The 14,374-nt window shown below is 36.8% G+C and overlaps 1 protein-coding gene across 4 annotated transcripts in view; it reads right to left on the bottom strand.

Annotated features, from left to right (window-relative positions):
• Positions 1 to 8,976, bottom strand: part of LOC133650010 (scavenger receptor class B member 1-like) — a 31,355-nt gene extending 22,379 nt beyond the window's left edge. For 2 of the 4 annotated variants that reach the window (XM_062046751.1, XM_062046752.1), the window contains exon 1: positions 6,928 to 7,279. In XM_062046751.1, coding sequence (XP_061902735.1) covers positions 6,928 to 7,047 — 120 coding nt within the window. In that variant the 5' untranslated portion in view covers positions 7,048 to 7,279. Of the gene's footprint in view, positions 1 to 6,927; positions 7,281 to 8,813 lie in introns of those variants that run through there. The other 2 variants (XM_062046750.1, XM_062046749.1) reach the window with 2 other exon arrangements.
• Positions 8,977 to 14,374: the final 5,398 nt, after the last annotated feature.

Raw genomic sequence — 14,374 nt, 5'->3', positions numbered from 1 at the left:
ATAGTTGTGATAGCTTCAGTGACAAGGTTATCATTATTATTGCGGTATTGTTGAATGTGCTTAAAAAGTACACACATTGAAATCTTTGGATTATTTTTAAATGACTAAAAAAAATTGACTCACTGTTAGAAAGCCCATTGTTTTGCATGTTTTGGGTTTCTTCTGCTTCACTATTAACAGTGTTCTGGCGGGTGTTGGCGTGTCCTACTGAGTTCAGCGGTCCTTGGACACTTCTGTGTCATATTCCTCCGAGTAGCGATATTGATCACTCTGTTCCAAGACAGCACGTCTCGTAGGGTCAATGTGCATAATTGAGTAGCTTAGTTGCTCACACAGTAATGGGTTTAGATAAGCTTAGATTGGGGTATGTCGTTTCTTAGTGGGGAAAGATGTTAATGTTTCTTGTACTCATTTTTAATTTGAGCTAGGGAGTTACTGCTTCTCCGTCCGTGAGTTTATCAAAGTACGGCTATCAATCACGGGTTTTTGACGATTTAAATTTAAAACAGTAATGTCAAAATATTTACAGTGATTATTAATAATTGTTAGAATAATTATGTACAAATGATCACACAACTCTTATGCTTAAAGGCCGTTGTTATAGTTATTATCAATTGTGCTGAAGTTGTACTTTTCGATCTGTGCAAAGGGACAACTTGCCATCTTGGATTGCGAGTCGTCTCGTATCAGTGTTTGTGTCCAGACCCGGCCTGCTGACTGCCAAGACCGAACATCGAGTACCGTGACCCAGACAAAGCAGAGACAGGGCGATATCACGAGTGTCAGCACATTTGCATTTCTGAATAATCATATATTGTGTCTAACTGGGGCTGCTGAATTTACCCCCCTTCCTTCAGAAGCAGCCTCAGTGATGTAACCAAGGACCTCCCAAATAAATAGAGGAGCACATGGGACTGGACCTTAGAGCGTAGGTTGGAACTGTAACTAAGTGTACAGCCCAATACGTCTCTCCTCATTGAGCTAAATTGAACTCAGTCTCTACATGATTCCTTGCTTCTTGTCGGTTTAATAGATGTCATCAGTGTTTGAACCTGACAATAATACAGTTTGTTATACTACTAAAAAGGAGAATATGACTTATTCTTACCCCTTTTCCGTTTTATAGGGATTAGTAACATGTTTGTTTGTTCACTTCCTGTACTCAATGTACAACTGAAACAATAAATAATCAATTAAGTTCTCATGACTAAATTGTTGTTCAAAAGTTGTGATTCACATAACTTGATGAATACATTTTTTTTATTATTAGGTTCAAAATAATTATCAAGATTGTTGTTCCTTGTACTTTGTAAACATTTTGAACACTTTTATCAACTGGATCATATTTACTACATTGTTTGACTTCTTTACTCAGTCCATTCAATAATTTAATACTGCACATACACTAAACGCTTTAAATGTTGTACATGCATCCGAATATTTTAAGTTCCATTATTCCCTACTGTTACAGTATATTTCTGCTCTTTTGTTGGGAAGAATTGTTGTACATTCTCGAGTTTTCTTGGCGCATCATTTTAGCTGTTTGCAAATGCACCAAATCATTGAATTTCAAAATTGTTGATTCAATAAAAAAGGGGTTTAATGTACTTTACAACCAACATTATATATTATCTCAACCGACCTGTTTTGTAACACGTTTAGTGTATTCAGCGTAGGGATGATACTCGAAACCGGTTTTCCCGGTTGTTCGATAAGAAAAGAACCGAGTCCTCGGACTCGAATCCCTTTTTGAGAACCGGTACCCGTTATCGAGACCACTATAGTAAAGAAAAAGAGTTGGTTCTTTATTCGTATCCCTCGGAACGAATCCCATCCCGACCAGAAATGCCCCTTGAGACATTACAAGAATTTACGTCACGTAGCTCAGTCATTAGGCGCAGATAGGGAAAGCAGGAAAAACAATGGAATAATAAAGTTCAAAACAAAAGGTATAATCCAATGAACAACTTTACTGAGAGATTTGAGCAGGGTACAAACACATGACGAACACTTTTACGACCAACCGGAAACATAGCAACCAGGCTAGCAACGCACCTCCTTTACGGCAGCTGTCGCAACGTTCTTAATGCAACCGCAGCACATACATATATATGACATCTCCCTTTTTTAACTTTTGTTTTTCTTTCCTTGTAAACAAAACAAAATCACACTGTATATGTGTTGTCTGTCTAATTATAAATAATGCAGACGAGGCGTGTTGGCTGAGTTCTTGACAATTACTTTCACAGGGGACGACATCCAACAACACTTTTCGGGGCTACCGCGCATGCTCGTCACTCCCGTTGCATGCTGGGTAGTGTAGTTGTTATATTCCCTAGCTCATAACATCACATCTTTCCCCCTATAAAGAAATAATGTTAACTCAATAAAGTGTATTTCTTTTTTTAGCTTTAACTTTTCATTTTTTAGCATTGTAACCACATTTGCAAACAACTTTTCTCTTCATAGAATTTTCTTTCAATAAAGAAATAAAGTGCAAAAATGTCAGAGCATCATAACAAACAGTTATGTCAAATAGCAGCAGAAGTGCACTTTTTGGAGAGCTGTATTATTTTCAGTTTTGTGCCCAAGGAACTGATTTTATTTAACACTATATTATTATTTATACACCTATAGTGATCACAGAGACAGGTTGTTTTTGTGTTACTGTATATATTTGTTTTTCTGAAAAATCCCACTTAATATACTTTGGGTAACAACAGTCAATATTTTTTTTTTTTTTTTTTTTTTTTTTTAGGGGGGTAACAGTCAATATTTATTTATTTATTAGATTTTATTTTTTTCTTATATAATAAAAGTGAGCTTTTGTTAAACCAAATATTGTGTGTTTTTTTCCATATACAACAACCTTTCTGGACTCGATAAGAGAATCGATAAGGAATCGGTTCGATAAGAGGATTCGATAATAGGCTCAAACTCGATAAATTCTTATCAAACATCATCCGGTATAGCTCGGTTGGTAGAGTGGCCGTGCCATCAACCTGAGGGTTGCAGGTTCGATCCCCGCTTCCGCCATCCTAGTCACTGCCGTTGTGTCCTTGGGCAAGACACTTTACCCACCTGCTCCCAGTGCCACCCACACTGGTTTAAATGTAACTTAGATATTGGGTTTTCACTATGTAAAGCGCTTTGAGTCACTAGAGAAAAGCGCTATATAAATATAATTCACTTCACTTCACTTCACATCCCTAATTCAGCGTACTTTTGTAGACATATTTCTACACAATAACTCAGGTATGGTAACACTAGTGTGCAGTGGAGAATATGGAGGGATTTTCGGTCCAGAACATATTTTGCTTTATTCATTATTTAAGTATTTCTTGCCACCTTATGGTGTGTATTTTTATATGGGATGTGGTTGTGTTATATACAATGAACTAACGAGAACAATCATTACATAAAAACTTGGTGAGACAGTGTTTCAGCCTTATGCTCCTAAAATCTGTAAATAGCCATTGTTAAATCCAGGCTGAAAACACTTTTATTTAATTGTGCATATAAGTATTTTATCCACACCACATGTGTCAAACTCAAGGCCCAGGGGCCAGATCTGGCCCGCCACATCAATTTGTGTGGCCCCCGAAAGCGCGGAAATATGTGTAAATAAAGTACCTTTTCTTAATAAATGTATTACAAAAATAAATGTACTGCATACAATTACATATATTTACACTTTAATCATGTCTAATAATAAAACTAAATATTATATCATCATACATTTGAAAACAATGTTATTCAGTGTTTCCCACACATTCATTTATTTGTGGCGGACCGCCACGAAAGAATTATGCCCGCCACAAATAAAAAAATAAAAATAAAAAATAAAAATTTAATTTTTTTTTTGTCCTGTCCAGCTTCTCAGGCAAATCATATAGTTGATGTAGATGCCCATATAGGCTGTTCAGATTTACTTTACAAAAGAGAAGTGTAGTATACTTCTCTTGTTGCCTTATTTGTATTTGACCACTACTGTTTTCTGTTTATTTGTAACTGACTGTGGCAGGACACCTCTGCCTCTGTTTCACTTTATGTTGCTGGTAAATAATATGGTTGTAGTAGTAGGCTAAAGTTAAATTATTTAGTATGCACTAATTAAAGGGGCAGAGCTTTAAGAGACATTTTAGCTTTTATATTTTATAATATATATTTTTTGTAAGAACCACAATTAATAAATATATTTCAGTGAATAAGTTATTGTTCAAATCTGTATATAAATATGTACATAAAGTCTTGTAATTATATTGTAAAATGGATGGATGGACGTTTAAAACAAAACTGGTATTATTAATTAGTAAGTATACATTTTTTGAGCCTTTTTAGAGAAAATCATATCATTGTAGTAAATTATGCAAATTACTCGATGATGTCATGGTGACCACGCCCATAGCCACGCCCCCACCGCCACAGGTATCTCGGCAGTTTATGGGAAACACTGTTATTGTTCAAATAAAAATAAATACTTATATCTGCTTGAATGTTGATTTCAAAGCAAGTACTCCAAGAAACTGTTCATGTAAAAATGTTACAGTAACATTTTTTTTACAGTAAAATCCACTTTCAATATAGAGAAATAATGCACTATAAAACACAACAACCGTAGATTTTACAGTATAAAAAACTTGCATGATGTAAAAAAAAAAAGTGGTACCGTTTTTTCCCCATTCCATCCATCCATTTTTTACCGCTTGTCCCGTTTGGGGTCGCTGGAGCCTATCTCAGCTGCATTCGGGCGGAAGGCGGGGTACACCCTGGACAAGTCGCCACCTCATCGCAGGGCCAACACAGATAGACAGACAACATTCCCACTCACACTCTAGGGTCAATTTTAGTGTTGCCAATCAACCTATCCCCAGGTGCATGTCTTTGGAGGTGGGAGGAAGCCGGAGTACCCGGAGGGAACCCACGCAGTCACGGGGAGAACATGCAAACTCCACACAGAAAGATCCCGAGCCCAAGATCGAACCCAGGACCTTCGTATTGTGAGGCACACGCACTAACCCACTCCATTTAATTTATCCATCTTCTACCGCTTGTCCCTTTTGGGGTCGCGGTGGGTGCTGGAGCCTATCTCAGCTGCATTCGGGCGGTAGGCGGGGTGCACCCTGGACAAGTCGACAGCTTAATTCCATGTATTGTTTTATTTTATATGCTGTAACAAAAAAAAGAAGCAAATATTAAGGTAAAATTGTGGCGACTGAGCTGCCAGTTTTTAACAGTACAATCTAAAGATTTGGTTTTGCACGGTTAAAGTTAAAGTACCAGGTGTGGTGAAAGTTGTCCTCTGCAGTTGACCCCCTGGGAGGTGAGGGGAGCAGTGAGCAGCAGCGGTGCCACGCCCAGGAATAATTTTTGGTGATTTATATTAGTGGACAAACTGTACAAATATGGAATAAGAAGGAGTGGCCAAAGTTACCTGAATGACAGAAAACAGTTTGAGGAAGTTAACAACTGGAAGTCTGCCTTACATAATATGAGTTGTGGAGTACCACAAGGATCAGTCCTTGGACCAATACTGTTTCTCATGTCTGTCGATGATATCACCGTCGTTTCCAAACGGTTTAAGTGTATTTTATTTGCGGAGGACAAATTCAGGACAAAATATAAAGGATGTGTTAGAGGTGGTTGAAAATGAATTCAACAAATTTAAAAGATGGTTTGATATTAATAGATTGGATACCAGTAAAACGAAATGTATGATTGTTTTCAGTAGTAGGAAAAGTGTGGATGGACTTGAGATTCAAAGAACACAAAACTGTTCTTTGGGTGTTATGATTTAAGTTAAGTTAAAGTATCAATGATTGGCACACACACACTAGGCGTCCTCTGCATTTGACCCATCCCCTTGTGCACCCCCTGGGAGATGAGGGGAGCAGTGGGCAGCAGCGGTGCCGCGCCCGGGATTCATTTTTGGTGATTTAACCCCCAATTCCAACCCTTGATGCTGAGTGCCAAGCAGGGAGGTAATGGCTCCCATTTTTTCAGTCTTTGGTATGACTCGGCCGGGGTTTGAACTCACAACCTACCGATCTAAATGTAACATGTCTATGTGTGCATTGCATGGAGGTTTTTTCCCCACCCCAGACTGGGCCCTCTTAGGAGCCCAGTCTAGATTGTATTTTTTTACTCATCTTTTTCCCCAGCGTTCTACCTTTTTCCCATTTTTTACGGGGCGCCTTAAAACGTTCCAGCCTGTTCTGTATCCCTGTACATTGTTTGTTTTGTCTAATCTTAACGGGTTTGTGCTGAAAACAAAGTTTTGTTGTACTTGTGCAATGACAATAAAGACCTATCTGAATCTGAATCTATCTGAATCTCAGGGCGGACACTCTAACCAGCGTACATAAAATAAAATAAAAATATTTTTTTTAAAAAGACAATTATACACATGTTTTATATATACACATTTATATTCATACTGTATATTATTCACTGTTAAAAGCCTCTGAGGGCAACCATAACTGCGATGTGGCCCTCAATGAAAACCAGTTTGAAACGCCTGATCTACACTATTTGATTGATTTTAAATTTGAATTATGATTTTTTTTTTTAAATGATTTTATTTTCAGAATTTTTAATGTGAATTATGATTGTTTTCATGCTTATATTTTACCTATTTTGCCTTCTTGTAATTTCCTGTGTAGCACTTTGCTTTGTGTATGAATTCCCTCGCCTTAACGCACACATTAGTGTTGTTTACAATCAAATGTGTGTTCTGATAAATTGGTAACATTTTGTAGAAGTAAAGAGTTTATTTTTTTGTTTTGTTTTGACATTTCCAAAGCGGGGAAAGTACATTTGATGAGATGCTCGATTGGGCGACAATTAACCTCCTATTACGCGCAGCGTGTGCGTGTCCGGTCCACGTACTCCGTGACCCAGTTTGCATAAACTCTCTCTCGAACTCACCTTGACTATCTGGTCGTCGATGATGAGTGGACCCACGACCACCATGACGGTCCCGAAGAAGACAGCGAGGACACCTGCGACCATGAAGCCCAGCGCCACTTTATTTCGCTCCACTGCCATACTTTGTTATTGGTTAGCTTGTTAGCTCGCTAGCTGGTGGCGGCTACACTACACGGCCTAAAGCCGGCCGGAGCAGGGGCAAAGGACACCTCCGTGGGGTGTGGACCGGTACCGTGACGAAACGCTGTTTTTCCCCCGGATTTTAAACATTCCAGCTGACGTGAAGAAGATGTTTGTCCCCCGTCAATTGCCATCTTATTTATACTATTCTAACCGCGCCTCTTCCGCGCGGAGCATTCTGGGAAATGTAGTTGTCTTCCCGCCCGGTGTGATTAAGGGTCATCTTTAACGAGGGTTTAATACACGAATAAACATATATAATGCAATGTGATATTTATTTAGTAGCGCAGCACTACAGCAAAGACTTGAAAGACAGATCAACATAATGAATGAAAAATTAATACATAACATGTTAGTGTTTTTACACTTTCAATATCGTCAACTGCTCATCTATTTTTTTTTAGATATATCATTATTTACAGTTTTTCCAATAAGGAATCAAATGAATCCAATTAATCAGAAAAACCCAACATTTTTAACCCAAAACACATTCTTCACAGGAAATAATAACAGTTCTACAAACATAAAACAATGCAATATACATATATATGAGGAATGAAATGCATAGAAATATATAATACACATATAATACTGTGTGCTTTTTATTTAGTAGCTGAACTAGCGCAAAGATTTGAAAGACTGATCGGACCTGCTCAGGAAATCAACATAAGTCTTATTCCCAGATGTAGCTCATGTTTACACAATGACATCAATTAACAGCAACTTTAAGCAAATGAAATACACACCATGTTAGTGTTCACTTCCAATACAGTCAATTATTCTAAACTACAGTGATGCTACCTCAACCCATGCAATTTTTCCAATAAGGAATTATATAAATTCAATTAATCAGTTCCAAAAACTGCATTATATTTATATAGCACTTTTTTTCTAGTGACTCAAAGCACTTTACATAGTGAAACCTAATATCTAAGTTCCATTTAAACCAGTGTGGGTGGCACTGGGAGCAGCTGGGTAAAGTGTCTTGCCCAAGGACACAACGGCAGTGACTAGGATGGCGGAAGCGGGGATCGAACCTGGAACCCTCAAGTTGCTGGCACGGCCATTATTGATTGATTGAGACTTTTATCAGTAGGTTGCACAGTGAAGTACATATTCCGTACAATTGACCACTAAATGGTAACACCCGAATAAGTTTTTCAACTTGTTTAAGTCGGGGTCCACTAAAATTGATTCATGATACAGATATATACTATACCACTCTACCAACCGAGCTATACCGCCCCAACAAACAACACTTTTAACCCAAAACACATTTTAATAGGGAATAATTATAGTTTAACAAACAAAAAAAACCAATGCAAAATATATAAACATTTAACATCACCTTTACCTTTATTAGAAAATTGTTCATGAGCAGCGGAGAATTGAATTCAATAGGTTGTCACCTTCTTTATCAAAGTGCTATCACTCGCAACTTTCTTTGGCCCCTAGTGGGTCATTTTGCAGTGGTGCTCTCAATCAAAATGATTTTTAATCTTTGTTTGGAACCTCCCTTTTCCAGGATGATGAGCAGGAAAATGCACAATTTTTTTTTCTTTTTCTGGCATAATGTTTGGTAACCGAGGCGAAAAGCGGGCCAGATGGTGTGATATTTAGACTTTATTACAGTCGACAGGAAAACAAAGTTGCTTTGGATTGTTGAGTGAAAGAAGTTGTCGCCTCCCTGAACACAAACGACGTACCTTGATGATCTGGTCCTTCATCACGGCCTGGCCCACAAAGATGAGGATCACTCCGGAGATGGCGGTGAGAATTCCGGCCACAATGAATCCCTCCGCCACTCTGGACTTATTGACGGCCATGACTGCAGCTTCTCCTCAGGGTCTCCAGCAAAAGATGCGAGGAGGCCGCCGTGAGTCTGGCTAGAGTTTATAGCCCGTAGGCCACGCCCCTTGCATCCTGCAAGGAGGAGCAGCGTGGAATGTTGGGTGTGAGTCCTTAATGGGAAGGACAATATCAAAGGTACGCAGATGAGAATCTCATCACCTTTAAATGTCAGACGACTGCAGGAAGGTGCAAACATCGTTCACTTCTAAAGAATATCTTCAAACAAGAAACGTGTGTGTGTGTGTGTGTGTGTGTGTGTGTGTGTGTGTGTGTGCGTGTGTGTGTGAGTGTGTGTGCAGGATGTGGTGAAACGTTGTGTAGCCATAATCTTGCACTGATTTGCCCACAGGGTAAAAATACTCATATTGACTTTTTTTTTTTTTTTTTATCTCCTTGACCATTTTCATCATTCATCCTCAAATGAAGGAAGTCACGCTGCTGTCACATGACTACTCAGCACAGCGCCCTCTCATTCGGTCTATACATGATAACATGATGGCATGATAACATGATATGATTTACAATAACATGATGACATGACAATGTCATCAATGATGTGGTGATGTGATATGATCACATGATAACATAATGATGTGATATGGTGACAGGATAATGTAATGAAATATTGACATGATATGATCACATGATGACATGATATGGTGACATGATACGATGACATGATTACATACTGACATGACATGATCACATGAAAACATAATGACGTGATATGATGACATGATAATGACATGATATGGTGACATGATAACATATTGACATGATATGATCACATGAAAATATAATGACATGGTATGGTGACATAATGACATGATAAGGTAATGACATGATTACATACTGACATGATATGATCACATAACATAATGATGTGATATGGTGACATATGTTGACATGATAATGTAATGACATACTGACATGATATGCTCACATAATGACATGATATGATGACATGATAACATATTGACATGATATGATCAGATGAAAATATAATGACATTGTATGATAACATGATAATGACATGATATGATGACATGATTTGGTGACATGATATGATGACATGACAACATATTGACATGATATACCATACCATACCATACCAACTTTATTTATAAAAATCACATGAAAATATAATGACATGGTATGGTGACACATGGTGACATGATAACATAGTGACATGATATGATCACATGATAACATAAGGAATTACATGATATTGTGACATATGAAGACATGATAATGTAATGATAGGATAACATATTGACATGATAATGCAATGACATACTGACATGATATGATCACATGATAACATAATGACATGATAATGTAATAACATACTGACATGATATGATCACATGATAACATAATGACATGATAATTTAATGACATACTGACATGATATGATCACATGATAACATAATGACATGATAATGTAATAACATACTGACATGATATGATCACATGATAACATAATGACATGATAATTTAATGACATACTGACATGATATGATCACATAATGGCATGATAATGTAATAACATACTGACATGATATGATCACATAGTGACATGATAATGTAATAACATACTGACATGATATGATCACATGATAACATAATGACATGATAATTTAATGACATACTGACATGATATGATCACATAATGGCATGATAATGTAATAACATACTGACATGATATGATCACATAGTGACATGATAATGTAATAACATACTGACATGATATGATCACATGATAACATTATGACATGATAATTTAATGACATACTGACATGATATGATCCCATAATGGCATGATAATGTAATAACATACTGACATGATATGATAACATAGTGACATGATAATGTAATGACATACTGACATGATATGATCACATGATAACATAATGACATGATAATGTAATAACATACTGACATGATAGGATCACATGATAACATACTGGCATGATAATGTAATAACATACTGACATGATAGGATCACATGATAACATACTGACATGATAATGTAATAACATACTGACATGATAGGATCACATAATGACATGATAATGTAATAACATACTGACATTATATGATCATAATGATAACATACTGACATGATAATGTAATAACATACTGACAGTTTCCAAAACCAAATTTGAAATGTGGACTCGTCAGACCCCAGAACACTTTTCCACTTTGCATCAGTCCATCTTAGATGAGCTCGGGCCCAGCGAAGCCGGCGGCGTTTCTGGGTGTTGTTGATAAATGGCGTTGGCTTTGCATAGTAGAGTTTTAACTTGCACTTACAGATGTAGCGACCAACTGTAGTTACTGACGGTGGTTTTCTGAAGTGTTCTTGAGCCCATGTGGTGATATCCTTTACACACTGATGTCGCTTTTTGATGCTGTACCGCTTGAGGGATCGAAGGTCTGTAATATCATCGCTTACATGCAGTGATTTCTCCAGATTCTCTGAACCTTTTGATGATATTACGGACCGTACGTGGTGAAGTCCCTAAATTCCTTGCAATAGCTGGTTGAGAAATGTTGTTCTTAAACTGTTGGACAATTTGCTCCGGCATTTGTTGACAAAGTGGTGACCCTCGCTCCGTCCTTGTTTGTGAACGACTGAGCATTTCATGGACGCTGCTTTCATACCCAATCATGGCACCCACCTGTTCCCAATTAGCCTGTTCACCTGTGGGATGTTCCAAATAAGTGTTTGATGAGCATTCCTCAAATCTCTCAGTCTTTTTTGCCACTTGTGCCAGCTTTTTTGAAACATGTTGCGGCCATCAAATTCCAAAAGAGCTAATAGTTGCAAAAAATAACAACGTTTCTCAGTTCGAACGTTAAATATCTTGTCTTTGCAGTCTGTTCAATTGAATATAAGTTGGAAAACATTTGCAAATCATTATATCATCTTTAAAAATTCTGAATGGAGACGATGATCCGGGTCAGCCCCAAAATGTAATCAATTGCTCCTTATCCCGATTTTGCACGTTTCCTGAAAGGTTCCCCAAACTCTGCACATAACTTTTTGGGTTTTGTTGCTAATAACTAAATGACTAAGAGACAAGAAAAAAAAAAGGCGAATACATAACTTCTTGGCAGAGATGATTAATGGAGGTGTTAATGAACTGGCGTGTCTGCGCGTGTTTCTTTTGTCTGTCTGACACTTCCAAACAGGCTAACGGCTAAAAGGATTTGCACACACACACACACACACACACACACACACACACACACACACACACACACACACACACACACACACACACACACCCACACAAACAGAAGTTCAGTCTCGTACCGTAACACATGAGGCAGATGTTCTCAAATAGCGGGGCGTGTGAACGTGCAACATGCTTTTTCGTATCACGCTTCGAGAAACAGTGCACCACAAAACATGCTCAATATCGCCATGAATCTTGACCTCATTTTGTTTATTTACACCGTATATTGTGCTCCTGAGTTTATGTGCCTCAGCAATTTGAATGTGTTATTATTTATTGAGTTAATTCTTGAATATATGGAGTAATCTGTGGGACAAGAACTGTAAAATAATCCAAATTGGAGGCAATAGCAAGGAAAAGGTCAACTGACGAACCATGGATTATTTATTTATTTAAAAACGGCTTGCAAGAAAAAAAAATCACTTGTATAAACAGAGAGGTATAAAAAATATTGTTTTTAAATTGATAGGGATTATGAAAAAACATAAAATGGAATACTTTAGTCCAGGGGTCACCAACCTTTTTGAAACCAAGAGCTACTTCTTGGGTAGTGATTAATGCGAAGGGCTACCAGTTTGATACACACTTCAATAAATTGCCAGAAATAGCCAATTTGCTCAATTTACCTTTAACTCTATGTTATTATTAATAATTAATGATATTTACACTTCATTGAACGGTTTAAAAGAGGACAAAACACGAAAAAAATGACAATTAAATTTTGAAACATAGTTTATCTTCAATTTCGACTCTTTAAAATTCAAAATTCAACCGAAAAAAAGAAGGGAAAAACTAGCTAATTCAAATCTTTTTGAAAAAAATGTAAAAAAGAATTTATGGAACATCATTAGTAATTTTTCCCAATTAAGATTAATTTTAGAATTTTGATGACATATTTTAAATAGGTTAAAATCCGATCTGCACTTTGTTAGAATATATAACAAATTGGACCAAGCTATATTTCTAACAAAGACAAATCATTATTTCTTCTAGATTTTCCAGAACAAAAATTTTAAAAGAAATTCAAAATACTTTGAAATAAGATTTAAATTTGATTCTATAGATTTTCTAGATTTGCCAGAATAATTTTTTTGAATTTTAATCATATTAAGTTTGAAGAAATATTTCACAAATATTCTTCGTCGAAAAAACAGAAGCTAAAATGAAGAATTAAATTAAAATGTATTTATTATTCTTTACAATAAAAATTTTTTTTTACTTGAACATTGATTAAAATTGTCAGGAAAGAAGAGGAAGGAATTTAAAAGGTAAAAAGGTATATGTGTTTAAAAATCCTAAAATCATTTTTAAGGTTGTATTTTTTCTCTAAAATTGTCTTTCTGAAAGTTATAAGAAGCAAAGTAAAAAAAAATAATGAATTTATTTAAACAAGTGAAGACCAAGTCTTTAAAACATTTTCTTGGATTTTCAAATTCTATTTGAGTTTTGTCTCTCTTAGAATTAAAAATGTCGGGCAAAGCGAGACCAGCTTGCTAGTAAATAAATAACATTTAAAAAATAGAGGCAGCTCACTGGTAAGTGCTGCTATTTGAGCTATTTTTAGAACAGGCCAGCGGGCTACTCATCTGGTCCTTACGGGCTACCTGGTGCCCGCGGGCACCGCGTTGGTGACCCCTGCTTTAGTCAATTGTTAGTCAAAAATGAAGACAACACTAAAAGTACATAATTAACCGGGTTCTGGGGGAAAAAAAGCACAACTTAAAATCCCCGACTATTTCAACAAAGATAACAAAGAAGTTCACAACAAAAAGGAGATAGTACCCAATTGTAACACATTTTTTGTAAATATCGGCCCTACTTTGGCTAAACAAATACCAAAAGTTAAACTTGACAATATAATGGGAAAGACAATATCCGATCATATTGATGGTATTTATCTTGATTAAAGGCCTACTGAAAGCCACTACTACCGACCACGCAGTCTGATAGTTTATATATCAATGATGAAATCTTAACATTGCAACACATGCCAATACGGCCGGGTTAACTTATAAAGTGACATTTTAAATTTCCCGCTAAACTTACGGTTGGAAAACTCCTTTGGAGGATGACGTATGCGCGTGACGTAGCCAGTTTAACAGAGGTATGGCTCCCCCATCGAGGCCAATACAAAATAGCTCTGTTTTCATCTCATAATTCCACAGTATTCT

The sequence above is a fragment of the Entelurus aequoreus genome, linkage group LG05 (assembly GCF_033978785.1).
Source record: "Entelurus aequoreus isolate RoL-2023_Sb linkage group LG05, RoL_Eaeq_v1.1, whole genome shotgun sequence".
Taxonomy (NCBI): Eukaryota; Metazoa; Chordata; class Actinopteri; order Syngnathiformes; family Syngnathidae; genus Entelurus; species Entelurus aequoreus.
Note: the sequence above shows the minus strand (reverse complement) of the source record. Positions and strands in the feature narration are given on the sequence as shown.